The sequence below is a fragment of the Durio zibethinus genome, chromosome 23, assembly GCF_047325235.1.
Source record: "Durio zibethinus cultivar Kanyao isolate XHJ-2024 chromosome 23, ASM4732523v1, whole genome shotgun sequence".
Lineage (NCBI taxonomy): Eukaryota > Viridiplantae > Streptophyta > Magnoliopsida > Malvales > Malvaceae > Durio > Durio zibethinus.
In genome coordinates, this window is record NC_143184.1 from 433215 (window position 1) to 452219 (window position 19005).

The window sequence follows — 19005 nt, forward strand, 5'->3', positions numbered from 1 at the left end:
AAATATAAATATTTTAGATATTCAAATAAAAATTTTACCACGGCATAGCGCGGCAAAATTTTTTCATTATATTGGGAAAAAAAAATCCAGCTCACTGAAATGACCAATATGTCCTAATTCCTGTGGAGGACGCCTCAGTCAAGTCCTCCTCGTCAATTAGTAGAAGAAATTCGATCAGATCAGACTACCATCACAAACTTATATTACAACTTGAACAGTTGCAATAATCCAGAAAGCAAATTCTTTATTTTATTTTATTTCTTGATAATATAGTAGAATTTAAAAAAGTGGATTAAAAATAAAATGAAAAAAAGCCCCTATAAATAAAACGACTCCCGCTATTTCTGCCTTCTCGCCAGCAGACTTATAACACGACTCAAAACACAAACACACATTCCTTCCCTTCCCATCTTTGTTTCTCTCTTTCTCAAATGGATTCCCCTTCTAGCTCCTCTGTCATCATCATCGGCGCCGGCGTCTCCGGTCGGTAAAATAAAAACAATCTAACCAAACAACACATTTATCCTTTTTAACGAGCAAACATTTGGATATATATATATATATATATATATATATTACATGTTTTATATGAGTTAATAATGTGAAAAAGATTGTTCTCAACCAGCAATTATATTTTTAAATTGATGATTTTTAAATTCTGGTTAGGAATATCGGCGGCGAAGGTTTTGGCGGAGAACGGAATTGAGGATTTGCTGATCTTGGAAGCGTCCGACAGAATTGGAGGTAGGATCCGGAAAGAAAAGTTTGGAGGGGTGTCAGTGGAGCTTGGAGCGGGTTGGATCGCCGGTGTAGGTGGCAAAGAGTCCAACCCGGTTTGGGAGATAGCCGCACGGTTCGGCCTCCGAACCTGCTTCTCTGACTACAGCAATGCTCGCTACAACATTTATGATCGGAGGTCCGAATCCAAAACCCGGAATTTTTTACTATTTTATTTAGCCGTGTGGACATTTAGGAGTCGCCGGCGTAAATTGTCATTTTCTTTAGAATCTCTGTTTTTCGAGGAAAAAAAAAAGAAATAAAATTCTGTGTGCCATATGAATTAAAGTTGAATATTTTATGAATGAGTTGCAGCGGCAAGATATTTCCGAGTGGAATCGCTGCAGACTCGTACAAGAAAGCGGTTGACTCAGCGATTCAGAAACTAAGGGACCTAGAGGCAAACTGTGTCGACGATGCCTCCAATAGAACCGAGTTATCTTTGTAAGAAGAAAATATGATAATCTCTTAATTATCGATTACTAATTTACTAATAGTGGTATTTTTTTCCCAAGTAGGTGTCAAGGAATTAATTTTTGGTTTTCATTTGTGGATTTTTTAGAACACCAAAGACGCCAATAGAGCTCGCAATTGACTTCATATTACACGATTTTGAGATGGCAGGCAAGTTCCACACCTCATTTTTGTTTTTACCTGTTTGGATGCTAAGAAAAGTCAATTAATGCAAATGAAGATATTTAAGTTATGGTCCGTGCATTCGGAATTTTGGATTGCTTTTGCTTCGTGAGAAATATGCTAAAAATCTTGACCTGGCTCCTGACAGTAATTTGTAATCATAACAAAAAAGAAAAAAATCCAAATAAGAATGATAGTGCCATAAGAAATTTCTATTACACAAATTTCGTCTTTTACTTGCACATGGAACAGAGCATAAAATATCTCTCTTTGTTTATTTATTTAGTTTTGGCTAATGATTGTTGTTTTAGCATACAGAGGTGGAGCCAATATCAACATACGTAGATTTTGGGGAAAGAGAGTTTTTGGTGGCAGATGAAAGAGGCTACGAGTATTTACTGTATAAAATGGCTGAGGATTTTCTGATTACCTCGGAGGGTAAAATCCTGGACAATCGCCTCAAACTCAACAAGGTATAAAATCCAACTCTTTGATTTCTTTTGCTTCACCTTTCATCTTTTACTTTTTTTAATCAATTTTTTAGTTCATATGATATGGTTTTTTGGGTTTTTTTTTTTTTTAAATCATGGGATGAAGATAAAGGAACAGAGGGCAATGAGATAATAAATTCAGAAAGAAAAAAAAAGGCAGAAAGAGTGAAAAAAATTCTGAAGCTCTGTTTTGTATGCATGCACAGCTTTCTTTTTGTTGTTAAGATTGATTGACCCACTTTTGGGAGTTTGTAGATAATGACGTTTACTGAAAGCTATTTTAACCTTTGTTTATTATTATTATTTCTTAGATACACCTTTTTTGTCAGTATGGAGGGTCAACTGTTTCTGGTTTCTATTTTTTAGTGATTACTTTCATTAATTAATTATATTGCTTTTCTCTACTTTCTTGCTATCATCATCATGATCGTAGAGACGTAGACCATTGCCCATCACTCATCAGTCTTTAATACTAATCCTAATATATTTTTCTCGTTGAAAATATTGGATTTTTTTGGTTGTTTGAACTCTTCTTTTCCATCACTCTAATGATATCATCAATGGTTGAAAACAAGAAAATAATTAGTTAACCTCAGTTGTTGGGTCTGTTCCCAACTTTGAACAATTTCAATTTTCAATGATGCAAAGCTATGAAATTTTTAAACAGGGCATTATTTTACCTTATATTTTCTCATTTCAATCATATAGCCAAGAATTCAGCTCAAAGTCTAAAACCTTTCAGGCACTTTTACCACACTATCATCAATCAATAGGGCCCCAAATTCCCCAATTTTCCACTATCCTGCACACTGTTCCCAATGACCAGAGAACAACAGCCAGGAGTTGAGTTGTCTTATCAAACTCACATAAGAACATGCAAATAGAGAGTCTTGTCATTTTCTTCATTTAATATGTTGTTGTCTTCATTACCTCGATTACTCTAAAGTCAGACATCAATGACCCGTTTCCTTTTTTTTTCCCTACTATTCTTTTTTTTTAGATGAAATTTTCCCTACTATCCACGGCGCCTTTTAGAAACATCCCATAATGGGTAATGGGCGCATGGGGCTCCATGTACCTCCTTAAATAAATCTTTCCTTTCTGCTTCTAACATCTGAACTGCACAGGTTTTCTTGCTTTGCCTTCTCAGAATCTGAGACTTGTTGATTGTTACCTTGGACTTCTCCTACTCACAATTTTTTTTTTTAAATTCAATTAACTAATCAGTTCCTGTTTGCTAGTATCATATAATTAAGTCGCTGATGATGTTTCTTTGTGCCTGGATTTGGGGCAGGTTGTCAGGGAATTACAGCACTCGAGAAACGGCGTCAAGGTGATAACAGAGGATGGTTGCATTTACGAAGCCAACTACGTGATTCTGTCTGCTAGCATTGGTGTTCTCCAAAGCGACCTCATTTCCTTCAGGCCACCGTTGCCCGTACGTATCTTAAAATCTTGTATTTCTATAAGCACTTGTTCATTATCTGCATTAATAGGAAGATCTCGACCGTTGAATGCAATAGGATAGAATAAATATTAAGGAATAGTGCGATAGGATAAGAACCCTAGGCTATGGGTCCCCATAGATGGGAGTTGCGAAATTGTTTTCCTGATTTTTTAAAGGAGTGGGCCACAACATTAAATATTACAAAGTTAAAAAGAGTCAGAATTCATGGTTCTAGCAACTTACCTGTATTAAATTGAGTTTGCTTGCTGGTGGGTGATGATGAAAGGGATATATATTTTCGAGGTGCTTTTATTATATGCTAAGACCACGGGTTGCGCGATGATCCACAGATTTTTAACCCATAGGCTCATGTGATTAGCTCTTTTCTGGCTTTGAGATTTTTTTTTCGTTTTGAGTACAACACGTGCACGGTGTGGGGGTGATAATTTGCTATTAAAATAAAGTGCAACAGTTGCGTTTCATTTTCTTTGAAATAATGGTTCTTATATCTACTAATTAAACAGGCTAGTCTTAGCAATGTTAGAATGTGGACTTCAAAGCCTTAACATGATTTTCCTGGATAACTTCGGCTTCATAGTTAGCTTTCTTAAAAACTTAGTTATGTACGACAGTTGTGGCCTATTTCACTCACAGGGTCAACCCATTATTTAAGCATTTTTTCTGAGCAGGTAAGCCAAAGTTTAGACCTAGCCATTAGGAGCAGAACAGTAGTCATCATTCATCCCCATGATTGGTGGTGATGTGTAGTAGAAGTGAAACTAGTTCGAGAACGTGAAAAACACCATTAGAAAATATTTGAGTTTGTTTAGTATGAGTTTCAAATTCATGTGTTTAATATGTAGGATTAAGGTGTTGATAATGTGGTTAGGAGGTAGGAGCCTGGGAAGAAATGCCTTTATCTGTGCTTGTCAATTATGGATGTTGTCTGTTACAGCGAAATTCGTAATTTGGCTATTTAATAGACCACTTAAAAGAAAAATGAAAAGGCAAAATCCACCATTTACGCTTGACACATAATGAGATTAGAAAGAGCTTCCTATGGATTTCTCGCACTATGGTTTTCCTTATTATACCCCATGCAATTATTTTTTGTAGTGGTCCCTGGGCTTAAGACTGCTTAATCGTGTAAAATTTCCTTTGATTACCATAAATTTAATTTTTCTTTAATATTAATATCAAGAAAAAAGTGAAATGATAACAGAGGTGGAAAACGGAAGCCATAAAGAAATGTGATGTGATGGTGTATACAAAGATCTTCCTCAAGTTTCCGTATAAGTTCTGGCCTTGTGGGCCTGAGAAAGAGTTCTTCATCTATGCTCACGAGCGGAGAGGCTATTACACGTTTTGGCAGGTTAGTTTAATCGTTATTTTCCTTCGTTGCTAGCTACCTTTTAAGTTTGATCTGACCAATCCTCTTGTTCTTGCAGCCAATTTAGTATAATGAAAATTCAATATTCATTTTTCTTACTATTTTGAATGAATGCTATGTGGCATGCGCTGCCCTTGATCCTACGCTGCTCTATTTATCATGTAACAAAAACCCCGTTTTTCTCCATAAACGGCAATGCTATAATGCTATGCAAATGATTATGCATAGCCGCTAAATACAGATTTCAATAATTACTGGCATATAGTATTAATTTGTTATTAGGTTGGTGGTTAACTTTTTTTGTTGTCTTATCTGTTAGGTACTATATATAATTAACATTTAACAACCTAGCAGCCTACATGATATGTCAAAGTGTGATGACTTATACTATGGATTTGTGATAATACGACAATGCTATTTGTATTATCACACATATAAATATAACCTTAAAATCAAGTTTTGGGGGCAACTTCTTCAGCTAAAAGAAATTTATGAAAATATTTGTTATTTTCCTTGTAGAGATTACCAACTGCTAGAGAATTGTAGCAGGTCTCCTGTTATGTTGTATCAGCTTTGATGCCCACCAAATCATAAATTACTTTTCTTGCTTGATTTCGAAGAAAACTGAACCTTTTTTAATGATAATATGTGGGCCTCTAGTGGAGGCAATATGGAATCACACTGCCTTTTATCTTATTGTGTTAGTTTTTTCGATGTAGATTCTTTACTTGTACAATGATTAATAAAAAAGATACTTTATACCATTTTGAAGGAGAATCCTACATCTTTATGCATGCATGAGAGACTGTTATCCCATTCATTTTTAACTACACCTTGAATCCATCCAAATTGGCTGCTAATCTGTTGCTATGTCATCAGCACATGGAGAATGCATATCCTGGTTCGAATATTTTGGTTGTAACATTGACGAATGGTGAATCAAAACGTGTGGAAGCTCAATCCGATGAAGAGACGTTGAAGGAAGCTATGGGTGTGCTTAGGGACATGTTTGGGCCCGACATACCTAATGCCACTGATATACTAGTTCCCCGCTGGTGGAATAACAGGTTCCAGCGTGGCAGCTACAGCAACTACCCCATAATCTCTAATAACCAAGTTGTTAATGATATTAAGGTAACTCATAGTATTTACTTGTAGTATCAAATTCTACTCTGTGTTTGATATTCTGAATTTTAATCTCCCAGGCATAGCAGCTGTAGTTCTATAAGTAATATTCAAGGCATGATATGAAAATGATTCAAAAAACTCTAATTGGTTCAGTGAATAATTGACTGTCCTGAAATAAGATGGACTGTTAAAGAATGTTAAATTCTTTCTTGTGTGTGATTTGAGGATTGGTGGAATTATATATATATATATATATAATTCCACCAATCCTCAAATCACACACAAGAAAGAATTTAACATTATATATATATATATATATATATGAGATAGAGAGAGAGAGAAGATCCATTTATCTCATGCTCTGGTTTTCTACTGGTCGTAATGCGGTTTTGGAAGGTTATTTTATCCATGATCCAGAGAACACATAAAGCAAAATCTTTTACCTTGGATGCTTAAAATAACCTCATAATGCAAAGCAGCATTAGAATATTCAATCATGATTTAACTGTGTGATTGTTTTTTTTTTGTTTTTTTGGTTACCTTCAGGCCCCAGTTGGACGCATTTTCTTTACTGGTGAACACACAAGTGAAAGATTTAATGGTTATGTGCATGGTGGATACCTTGCAGGTGAGGATAGAGGATATTTAACTGATTCAAGAAATTATTAAACCCTATTGTCTGGCCAAGTTTAACATTTTGCTAATGTTTGTTTTGAGAATGTTACAGGTATCGACACAAGTAAAGCTTTATTGGAAGAAAAACGAAAGGATGATAGAAAAAATGATAATCAAAGTTTCTTGCTAGCATTGACGGGGTCATTAACTTTGACGCAGACGGATGCAGTCTCAGGTCTCCACAAATGTGATGTTCCTACACAATTATATCTTAGCGGCAAGCTTGGAATTCCCGAAGCAATATTATGACTATATGAACCTCACTTTGATGACGAATGAGAGGGATGGAAAAATGGGTTTGGATCCAAGTGTACATCTGCCCCTTAACAACATCAACAATGTACAATACGTTATTGAAAGAAAGAAAAAGGGAGAAGGACGTCTTCAGAGAGCAGCTGGCTTTGGGATTTAGGCAAAAAACCCAGTTTACCCTGCGAAATGCATCCATGTATCAGTTGTTCAAGAGATTTGGATGAGAAATGATAGGAGAATAAAAAAGAAAAAGAAAAAAGAAAAAGGAAGGAATGACACAGTAGATTCTAATTGTACTTAATGTTAATTATAAGAGAACCCTTTGCTTTCTTAATTTTCATTGATTATCTTGGGAAAACCTTTGATTAGATTTTTAATTCCTCTCTCGACCATAAAAGTTATGGAATCGTCATCATGCCAATAGTAGTGCAGCTGGCATACAATTTTGACTTACTACATTACACAGATAGATCATTGCCACCTGTACTAAACCAGAGTGGTAAAAATGGGGTAGGGAAGGATTTTTTATTCATTGTATTTATCCATGATCTCCCCCAGCATAGACACAAAGATCATGGAAGTTTGATTAAAAAAAGAAATAAAAATTTGAAGGGCCTTCCATATCAAGGGAGTCTTGAACATAGTTATTTACAACTTGATGATCAAACTATGATGAACCAAAGTATCTTTCAAATAATGATTTAGCAATAACAACGAAATCTCCTTTGGCCTTCACTGGATACTGTTCTACGCCTGATTGCCATTTATTTGAGAATGATACCCATTCTTTCCTCCATTCCACCAATTTGAAACTCTCATTTTTCCTCAAGCTTTTTGACAAATGACTAAAATAGCTTGCAGCTCGTGGCAGATAGTACTCTTTCAGCAGTCCACTCCAAAATTTGTTTGCTAATCAGGACAAAGAAAAGATTTAGTTTTAAAGCAGTAATAAAGCTTCAAATATATTAGTTGGTACAATTTGTTTCACATTACCATAATCATGAAGCTTGCTCTGATTGGTTGTTGTGGTATCATACCACATTGTCACTTGCGTTCTAGCATTCCATTCATACTGCCACAGAGAGTGAATATAAATTCATGAGCCTTGCACACCACTGAAAATGCTAGACATATCAGTACATCTGATTAATCCAGCACCCATCTCTGATTCATCTCTCCAAAACATTGTTTGCTGGCCAAATACTAGCCTAATTCTCACTATGTTTACCAGATATTTATGTTGCAGAAATACAATCAGAATGGAACAATAGTATTAATGTAGAATGAATAGGGAAATAAGAAAATTTTAATATAAAATCTGGAAACATGAAAAGGAAATCTTCTGTTTTAACAGAAGACAGTTCGATGTAAACAGATAAGAATCATGGAAACTCAAGTGCAGCTTTCCTATTCAACAAGCAAGATACTGTGCAATACGACGAATGAATAGGTACCCTATCATCCCCGACTAATTACTAAAGCTTTTAAAGTAACAAAACAATGAGGAAAATATTTGTTCACACCTGTCTCATCTCACTTGGATTTTCTGCCAACATTTTTGCACTTTCAAGCCATGTTCCAAGCAGAAAGTTGTCATCGGCGGCAAGTAGTATATCAATATCCTTTATTAGTTGAATAAACTTCTGGCTGTGATCATTCAAAGCTTTAACATCCTTCCTTCGAAAAGCATTCACTGCATCCAAATATACTTGGTTTGCTAGCTTTGACAATGCTTGACGTGTTAAGTCAACCAAGTCATATCTGTCAAAAGACCACGCATAAGTAGACATAATTCTTATTTATCTTTTACCTTCTCTTCATCTACTTCTAGGATGCATCATAAATCCGTTACTCTCTCAATATCAATTAATTTGAGTAGGATGTCATCAGCATGAATATGACAAAGAGTTCCATTAATGGACCAGATGCGACTTGATGCTAGATAGAAAGACTTCAAATGCTAACAAGACTGAAGCTCAACTGCATACACCATAAGAGGTAGCTGAAATGTATGGGAAAGATGTTCCTTCAAGTTCCTCACCGTTCAAATTGTTAGGTTGTTACTGAATGCTTGTCACTTCAACAGCTTAATTCAAATAAGCTGAGCAAATTTATTCTGTACTTAAATACCATCTAAGCATGTATCTACATTTTCTTCTTCATTGTTCAAGTTGATGAGTAAAATCTCCTCACAGAAAGGCACGCTGTGTGTGTGTGGGTGGGGGGAGGCGGGGAAGGAACTCTTGCTAAAGATTGACTAGAATCAAGGAACAAATATTAGCCACAGGTTTTTTAACAGACAATAGTAGAGACAGATTAGCAAAACTGGCATGCAGTACAAAACTATTTTAGAAATTTGAAGCTGCTTTAATATTTGGCTTTTGATAATAACTTTGAAGAGAAGAAAATATGAAAAAATAATTAACCTATATGTGAGGCTCCCAGCTAAACCATTTCCAGCTGCAAGGAAGAGCTTTAAAGCCTTTACAACCTCTTGATTAGAATACCACAAATGTGCTTGAGGCAGATCCCAGCTAGTTTCTTGAAATAAGAATCTTCTGCTTCCAGTTACTGTGGGAAGCATATGCATATTGTCTAGCTTTGATGTTTGAGATCCAGAATCTGTTGATGGATCCCAATCTGGGAATTTAACTATAAAATCAGTGTTATGGTCCTGCAGGAAGAGGTAACATTAGCTCCTACTAGGGTGAGAGAATGTCCTTTATTACAAACTCAGAAGTTAAAGTTAGCAGTTAGGAAATATATTCCTAGAGCATATTAAATAATTCCATAATACAGTGCAACAATTAGATCTATTTACATTAAGACTTTCTTATACAGGGAAGTAATATGAGAGAGAAATTTACAGCTCATCAGTTTATTGAAACATACAGCGATTCCATCGGTACAATTGTAAACTGTGTGATACAATATTTCCCAGGCATCTTCAATTTGTTGAATTGATTTACCATAACGTCTACGGGTGTAGGTCTTCAGCCATTCCTACAAAGCAAGAAGTTAGATTTTGGCCAGACAGCCTCAGCAATTAAAAAGAAACATTAGAGTACAATCACCGCATGCATCTCAATAATGTCATGATCCTCAATGATGCTTCGCAATTATAGAATTAACACCTCGTGTTTGTGTGTGTCTGTGTCTGTCACTTGTAACTTGGAACATAATGGACTTTATCTTAACAAGAATAAGGAGGAAAAAGAAGAAAGTTCCATCACTTTTAAGTTATGAAACAAAATGTACTTCAAGCATTTGAAAAGAAGTTAAAGCAGTGCAATTACCAGAACTTGAACTTTTTCCTTTCGAAATGCCATTTCAGACATTAACTCATAAACAACCGGATTTTGCTCTATCCCTTCCATGCACATGCCAACGCCAACCTACATAATACATCATAATAAGTTCCAGGATGGAAACTGTTTTATAAAAGTACCAGAACTTCATATATTATACACATAAAAGTCATATGCAAAAAATAAGTTATAAAGAATAGGGAAAAGTTGGCATCGCCTGTAAGGTTTATACAGAGATGTTATATGACTCTTTTAACTAATACCATCAGGTTGCATTGTCTAAAACTATTTTCCTAAGACATTCTGATCCTAAAATTTTTAAATAGTTGAAATGTTAGTTTCTAGAAATAATTAAAAGATGAACAAACACAAAATCCTCTGCATACCATGGTTGAATTTTTACTGATGTGAGCATCAATTGGACCTGAAGAAATTGCATCCAATGTGCCGTACATTTCAATATTTCCTCCAAAATTATGCAATAGACACCTGATAAAGATATATTCAACACATTGTGAAATGGATATGGAAAGATATTTTGAAAGCTAAGCATCTTGCTAATGGTTACAGGATGCCATGAAATTGCACAAGAAAATGATGAGAGAATTACCAAATATAAGGAGTGCCATAAAATTGAGAGGAAACTTCCCATATTGGTTTGACATCAGCAAATAAATCAAGAACAATCATTTTCCCTTGTGGAACAGAATGTAAAAGTGCCTGCAAATATCACCAGATTTAGATCAACATAACTCGACAAAATGACTAGCACTTATAGTATGATCCAAAAGTACTATTTCCTAAGCATGTTAATGTACCAAATGGTTTCAAAACTGGATACATGACTTCTTTCTTTGTCATCTATTGGGCATTCTACAGTTTTGTAATGATTTATGCCATTTTAAGGTTGTCCAAGTACCTAAAACTCCAAACAACAGTTTCTAAAACAGCTTGCATAGGCCTTCACTTTATAATTTTAAGAAAGGATAACACTTACCAAAACAGCTGAATAGTTTATATTATTAAAAGGAATAAAACCTTTCATAACCTCCCAAAATTATTTAATCCACTTCCATAACAATAACAACATAAGAACAAAATATGCTAGCTACAAACTATTGTCCCAGGTACATATATACCTTCATTTGGGGTGGCTTCCAGAAATGTGAGTCTGAGTAGAAAAGCCAACCCTGCACATTGGTAGAATAATATAGTAATGATTTAACTGAGAAAAGATACATTGTAGGAGCAAACTTAATCTGACCTTGTATGGTTAAGACATATAGTTTAATGATCATGCAAGGCAGATATTCATATGACAAATTAGGATCTACCTGAGATTCTTGTCCAATTTTTATGTAAAGAATATAATTTTCAGCAGTTATTACCTAAATATGTCAAACAGAATCTTCTATTAAATGATGTGAAACAGTTCATGTTGACAAAGAACACTACCATTTTATTGTTCCCAAACAAATACAAAAAGCGTGGCCTCCTTGCAGGGCTACTTTGAAGATGCAAATTTCTATCTATTAAGTCCCCACCTTGAGAAATATCTCCAAAAGAGATTGTTTATTTTATATCATGACCAACAATGGACAAGCTCTACGAGAGGATAATGAGTGTCTTGAGATTCATCTATTTGCAACAACAGAAACTCTGCAACCATTTGGATGGTATATTTGATGGCTGGAATTTGATAAGCACCGAGATGCATATTTAAGGGCAACTCACTTAGCTTGTTCGTGTTGTTTCTTAATGTTATTGTCATTTTCAAATTATTATTATACCAACTCAATGGTCATGCAAAATTTCTTATCAGCCTAATACACATTACATATTAATACCCAAAAAAAAAGGCCTGATCATGTATGTTAGGTGAAACAACAATTGTCTAGGATCCTAACATTAAGTCATTTTATGGAAATATGACAAAAAGTTCACAAAGAAGAAATAGAATAAAAGATCGTACTTGCATCAGCCACACAGCATCCTTGTCACCTTTAGACATTGCTTTGTACAAAGCAGCACCAAGTGAAGAGATATATGTCGGGTCATTTGTAGGTGGGGAATTTTCATTGAATGTGTCACTGCAGTTTTGATAACATGTATTTATTCGATATCACAAGCACAATACAAAGTGCAGAGTAAAAAACGAAAAAAAGGCAAAAAAGATCCAACAACTGAGACAAATTACCAGTTGTAGATGTCCGTCACATCACCGTATTCTGAAGTAGATGAAGACAATGCAAACCCAATCAAAATAATCAACACATTAAGAAGAGGTACAATGCTCATATTTAACCACAGAGCTTTTACGAATATATATTATGTTAGCAGAAACATAAAATGTGTTATCAATTCAGTCATAAAAGGGCTTACTTTTTCTTTTCAGTACCCCTCTTTTCATACTTTCCACAAATGAAGCCAATATATACATGCTCATGTGCTACCTCACATTCATGTGCTGTGTGCACAAACACACCTAAATCTCAGTAAAGGTACTATCCTGCTTTGCTGGTTTCACTTTATTCCAGATATATTGAGGAGAGTTTAGAGTTTTACCTGGTATAAAACTAATCCCCTTCTTATTTTAATCCAGCATTCTAAGGCAGAATCATGTAGTAGAACATTAAGATTTTTTATATACCTTTCCATTTATTTTGAAAGAAAAATGGTTCCAATCATTTTAATTCTCAAATGCTGAATGTTCTTTTAAACATTATAATACTAATGACTAAGAAAATACAAGGTTAATCCAAGTAAACACTTCCAGATGAGCAGACCTTTAATTTGCTGCTGGATAAAAGCCTCTCCAATCTCAACAAATAAAGGATCAGAAGGATTCAAGAGATAAGTACAGCACCAACGGGGATCACCATCCACAGTGTTCCTAATATGGGTAAAAAAAAAAAAGAATTGCAAACTCATGCTTTTAATACATAAATAGAGAAGGTTCACACTTCAAGATTGCAATAAGCATCAAATATGATTGTTTCAGTGCATGATGTATGGTCCAAAATAATTACAACAATAATAACAATTCATAGCTGTGGGAAAACACTTATTTACAGCTGGTTGTAATCTTGTAATCTGTATATTTATATTTGTATCTCTAGAATTAAGTATTTGTATCCCTAGAATTAAGGAAGATTTAGTTTCCTAGTTTAACCTCTAGTTAGTTGTATATAAACCTAAGATTCTTGTATAATTGTAGATAAGCAGTTTTTCAATATACATTCAGTTTCCACAATAGCTTTTTTTTTTTTATGTGAAACTCATAAGGAATGCTATCATTAATTCATAATATGTTCTCAGGAATGAGAAAATTAAGTACCAGTCCCCTAGTCTGGTTATATTTGCTGAAGGAAAAATTGTCTTCAAAGCTGCTGGAACATTCCCAGAGAACGACGGAAGCACTAGAATAGATGGAAATTGGAAAACATTACAATTTATCAGCTACATTGTAAAACAATAATGAAACCACATGGTACTTACCAGCTTAAACAACATAGACATACACAAAGTGACATGAACATTGCTAATGGAAACATAATAAGTTCTATAAAAAAATTAACTGCACCTGGAGTCATGCCTAGCTCTAACATCCGAGATAGAATCTTCTTTTGTAAAACTAATTGCTGGTTCAACCAGTTTTTTGATAAAGGACCACCCCACCTGTGATAAAATAAATCTTAGGTCCAACAATCCAAGAGCAGAAGATAAGTATAACGAACAACAGAAATTACAAAGTGTCATATCCACAATTCAAAAAAGTTCAATAAAACACAGCATTTTCCTTGCACCAAATATTATGATTCTATTTGTGATTACAAGAATTTTTTGAACCCCATATTATCATGATTATCTCTTGTAATTGGCTAGTGTATAAGTTGAACATAATAAGAATAATTTGAAATACCTTAAAAGTGGGGACAATAAATAGAACACTCATTCACTATGAAGATTAATTGCTTACATAACCCGTTTTTGGTGACAGCTAGAATTGGTTTATACCTTAGTTTCTCTAGGTGGGTATAGTTTCACTCAAACCCTTTCCAGTTTGCATAATCAAACAACTAATAACCCACAAGGATTATTGTTTCTTATGTGAAAATTGTAAATTCAATGTGTCTACTCAAATATGAAATATAGAACTGGCAACTTCAACAGTAATTTCTATTTGCATTCATTGTATTTGAGAAATAGGATGACAGTAAAACAAATTGTGTTTACCTACCCATGTAAATTTCCCATGCGAGCCCAAGCAAGGAAAGCAGGTCCACCAAAGAAATCATTCAAATCTTCCATGCTAATATTAAAACCCTAGAAAATAGAAGCCAATCCTCATTGATATAAAATGAATTGAGTCTGTTATGCACAGATTATATTAACACAAGAGAAAACTGATAAGGTGGTTATCTATATGGGCATAAAAATATTCTTAATAACATTAAAAGTTCTTCACCATAAAAACTTTCTGCCAAATGGCTTCTTGTCCTGTAAATGCCAAAGGCAGGTTGATTCCTTGAAGAGCCATCCAGTCTATCTCTTTCTCCCATCTTTCCCAATCCCACCAAACATATGAATCTGCAGGGAACATTGTGATAGGGGAGTAATTTATTCAACCAACATCATGCAATATCTAAAACTATATATTTGTTTATATTGTTGTGTTCTCAGTTTCAATCACTTCTTAGTTATACTGTAACTAAAACTACACTAGAAATATAACTAAAATAATATTACACTAAAATGACACTCCAACCATGCCGTGTTCAAACCATATGCTGTTAAGCAAACAAATAGCAAACAGCAAAAACAGGAACAAAGATTCCATACTTACAACTAGAAGTAACAACATTTTGGTAATAGTTCCATGGTACTGGCCGTTGGATCAGCACACCACCATCTTTAACAAGGGGCAACGACCCTGGCTTGGGAACAGAGGCTATCTGCATCCCACCAGTCTTGTCCCAAGATACATGAGCACCACAGAAATATTTAATATACCAGTGAAGGCCAGATACAATTTCAACAGCTGTGCTACCTTTAATTCTGAAATAGGAAGAAACAGTAACAAAAACGCCAAAACAGTAAACATTTCCCTGTCCTCTTAAACTGAAGCGAAATGAAGAAAAGAAGACAATCTAATATCCTTTGTCTTATCGGTACACTAAGGAATAACATTATCCATGCTGCAGGCTATGATTACCAGTCAAAATTGAGAAATTTTTTGCCTAAAATGAACTAAAAGAAAATTAGGCATGCTTAAAGTTAAAGGAAAAATCTTTTAACCCATCAAGTCCTGGAAGTTTCTGATCAATACAGTGCACATAGGCATAAGAAGATATGCACCCTCACACTCAATAATGATGAAACTATAATCTTAAACAAGAACTGACTTTTACATACATTATCTCGGGTCGATCTTCGTTAGAGCCATAGTAATTTTCTATCAAAAAACAACTTTGTCCACCACAAACGTCCTGATAATTGGAAGTGAAAACACTAAATATCAAAGATAGTAACAAGAAGAACAACATATAAGGTTGCAATTATACTAATTTTCCCTTTAAGAAGCCAAGAACCGATTTTTCGTTTAAGTCGGCTTACCGAAAACGAATAAAGTAACAACAACAGCAACAAGCAAATCAAACTCAGTTGAAATAGTACCTTGGAGACAATCTGAAAGTGAAAACTGTGAAGATGGGTAGGGAGCAATCTTCCCAAAACGGCTTTAGCGGCTGATTCTTGAACAAATGGAGATGAGCGCTTAGAATCTAACCTTGTTAGTATAGGCTCTACTGCTTCGGTTGTTGAAAAGGAGTGCGGCAGTCTTGCTAGAAACAAGATGAAGATAATTACTAGTACATGGAAAAGGCAATTAGCAATGATGACTTTCATTCTGGGGATTCTTCAGAATTCTGATGGCCACGGTCAACCCTTCCAAATTAACAAGGCTTCGCCTTCACCTTCACCGCCGCGGTCTTGGTTTACGGCGGATCTTGTTAAGGCGTGAAGGTCAAGGGACAATTAAACGAGTCCAACGGGAAAAAGTCAAATCCCAAAACAAAACAACTGATAAGACTGACACGAGTGTCGTGTTTGTTACGTGCTGTCGTTTTAACACTACTTGTGGCACTCATCTTAAGGCTAAAATACTGTGTTCTTTTTTATATAATTTAGTAATTTTTAGTTTCTAATCTATTTTTAATGTAACTTGACAAAATTACGTAGTCGACGGTTCATAATGAAGACGATATGTAAAATCAACGATGGTAGTAAAAATTAAATCAATTAAACATGTCTGAAAATCATTATTTTAAGGTTAAAAGCAAAGGGCTAACATATAGCCGCCTTAGGTCAGCCGCAGCCACTTCCAGTGGATCTCACCACGGCCTACCACCAAAGCCCTAAAAAATCCCAATATCCGTTCCCAATTTTGCAGAAACCAAAATCCCTAAATCCTCCTAAACCTACCTCCCAAAGCCTCCAAATTGTTTACAGCAAACCTCAAAAAAAAAAAAAAAATGGAGGTGGAAACGGAATGGGGAAGAGCATGATGAACGTATTAACAGACCCAGAAGGGACCCCTCTGGGCGGCACCACGCACTTTGCCCAAAACGTCAGTCAATGCGCTTCTCAAAAATGTAACGCATTTTTTTTTGTTCTGTTTCATTGCATTATATTTGATCTAGGTAGTTCCAAGTTGTTAATTTTGTTTTTCATTTAATTTGCATTTAATGTATTTTTGTTCAAAGTTTTATGCCAATTGCTTGCATATTGTTGGTTGAATTTTTCAAAATTTGATTTTTATTAACCTTTATACCCATTTTTCTTCCCAATATGATTTAAGTTATCATGATAATGAAATGCTTCTAGAGACTGAAGAGTGATGAAGTTTGCTATTTTGGTTTCTGCAGGAGGAGAAGCTACCATATGCATTTTATATATCTAATCAAGAATTTCTAGTGCCACTTGGAACTTACTTAAGAGAAAAATAAAGGTAAGTTGGAGTAGTGGTAAAGTGAATTTCTTGCAGTTCTGCTTCTACTTCTTGGATCAACCGAGGCTGTTTATCAACCACATGCTGTTTTCCGGATACACACAATTAATCGCTGTTCTGCTACAATTGCTGGTATGATATTGATTTATTTTTTGTGGAAAACTTAATACCATGATGTTGAAATTGTTGTTTCGCATGCTATTTTTCATTTTTTGGCAGTTTTCTGTGGTCTGAGATCTGAAAATTCTTGTTTACCTTTTTCTTTTGTCTTACTATTAACTCCACCAACATTTTTTCATACTTGTTTCGTTTATCTGATTGTGTTCTGGTGGTGCGGCATGGTCTCGTTACTTGTCCATTGTTGGCCTATTTCTTCTAGAGCAAACAAAATTCATGTCAAGGATTGTCTGTCACATGGGATCTTGATATGATAATGTGATTAAACTATAAAGAAATCATTTTCTGGTTCAGGCTCTGCTAATTTTCCTGTCTAAAAAGCAGTTTCGTTAGCTTATTAAGAAGCCAATTATATTATTTGTTTCTCTGTATGGATTCATTAAGAGAAAATTAGTTTACTAGCATTATTTTAGTATTATTGGATTGGTTATCTTAAATCTTTGCTTTTGCTTTGTTACAATCAGTCATACTGAAGCAGTACTTTCCGTTGCATTTAATCCTGATAGTCGACAGTTGGCAAGTGGCTTAGGTGATACCACTGTTTGGCTATCGGACCTAAATATCCAGACACCAATGTTTACATGTACAGGTTAGAAAATTCAGACTTGATATATCTTTCTTAGTCACTTTGCCTACTAAGTTGTTTGAACAACAGAGAACTATTTTAAGCATACAAATGGAATTAAAGAAAGACATGCTATGTTATTGTCATTCTTTGTTCTCATTGCATTTCACTTCTTTATGGTAATCATATGTCTTCTAACTTTATTTAGGACACAAGAATTGGGTTCTTTGTATTGCATGGTCACCGGATGGTAAACATCTTGTAATTGGTAGCAAGTCTGGAGAACTATAATGTTGGGACACAAACAGGAAAGGCTGCAGACAATGCACATACTGTAAAGTCTTTATTCTTGAATAACTGTTTTATTCATTTATAAAATTGCATAGTTTCTTGAACTCATTAAATTAAAACTCCTTGTCTGATGGATTTGGTAAAAAAACAATGGAATACTTTCCTTTTTGTTTAGTCAGTTGTCTTACCCATATAATCTCTGATGATAATACTTGGATTCTGCTCTAGAGCCACAAGAAATGGATCACTGGTATCTCATGAGAACCTCCCCATCTAAATGCTCCGTGCCTTCTATTTGTAAGTGCTGGCAGAGATGGTGATGCCTACATATGGGATATTTCCTTAAAGAAATGTGTTATTTGTCTCAGTGGCCACACATTTGCTGTAACTTGTGTGAAATGGGGTGGAGATGGAGTCATATATACAGGACGCGATTTTCTTCTGTTTCTATGATTCTAATCAGATTTACTAATGGCATTTTAGTCTTTTCCATGAAAGTGCAATCTCTGATTTCCTGTAGGAATGGCATAAATTTTGTATCTTTTCTTTCTCTTCATTATGTCATGTTTCTTTTGATTGGGGCTGGAATGGTAAATTTTTTTAACAATCATGCAACCTCTCTCATAATGAGGCCTAACTGATAAATCATTTTCGGAGGTTTGGGACATTCAAACAAAAAATTTGAAACAAGACCTTCCTGGCCATGCAGATCAGGTAAGTTCTCCATACTAGCAAAGCATCATTGATATTGGTTGCTAAGACAAACTGGTGACTGATCTTCATCTTCATGATCAATTTGGAAAGGTTTATGCTGTTGATTGGAGTCCAGAAGGTCAGAGAGTTGCCTCTGGTGGTAAGG

General features: G+C 34.9%; 2 protein-coding genes and 1 pseudogene across 6 annotated transcripts; 2 read left to right on the forward strand and 1 right to left on the reverse strand.

Annotated features, from left to right (window-relative positions):
• Nucleotides 1-334: 334 nt before the first annotated feature.
• LOC111313692 (polyamine oxidase 1-like) lies at nt 335-7136 on the forward strand. Its single transcript, XM_022914374.2, has 10 exons — nt 335-483; nt 667-916; nt 1093-1221; nt 1340-1401; nt 1732-1886; nt 3199-3342; nt 4574-4723; nt 5621-5875; nt 6416-6497; nt 6597-7136. Exons 1-10 carry the CDS (start codon nt 432-434, stop codon nt 6791-6793), a joined length of 1476 nt encoding a protein of 491 aa, XP_022770109.1. The 5' UTR covers nt 335-431; the 3' UTR covers nt 6794-7136.
• Nucleotides 7137-7293: 157 nt separating this feature from the next.
• Nucleotides 7294-16152, reverse strand: CYL1 (alpha-N-acetylglucosaminidase family / NAGLU family). Of its 4 annotated transcripts, XM_022914370.2 has the most exons (19): nt 15781-16152; nt 15520-15593; nt 14951-15162; nt 14573-14694; nt 14345-14430; nt 13688-13782; nt 13442-13523; nt 12891-12997; nt 12302-12332; nt 12077-12194; nt 11244-11294; nt 10715-10824; nt 10491-10593; nt 10093-10191; nt 9689-9799; nt 9223-9470; nt 8320-8557; nt 7790-7868; nt 7294-7705 (listed from the first exon to the last, which is right to left on the reverse strand). In XM_022914370.2, exons 1-19 carry the CDS (start codon nt 16009-16011, stop codon nt 7464-7466), a joined length of 2439 nt encoding a protein of 812 aa, XP_022770105.1. In that variant the 5' UTR covers nt 16012-16152; the 3' UTR covers nt 7294-7463. The 4 variants fall into 4 exon arrangements, with proteins under 4 accessions (XP_022770105.1, XP_022770106.1, XP_022770108.1 ...); XM_022914371.2 differs by lacking the exon at nt 15520-15593; XM_022914373.2 differs by lacking the exons at nt 14951-15162; nt 15520-15593.
• A 1070-nt stretch (nt 16153-17222) lies between these two features.
• On the forward strand, nt 17223-18696 carry LOC111313694 (notchless protein homolog; annotated as a pseudogene). The gene is made up of 4 exons (XR_016332755.1): nt 17223-17245; nt 17755-17879; nt 18064-18189; nt 18375-18696. The product of XR_016332755.1 is annotated as a notchless protein homolog (transcript).
• The last annotated feature ends 309 nt before the right edge of the window (nt 18697-19005 follow it).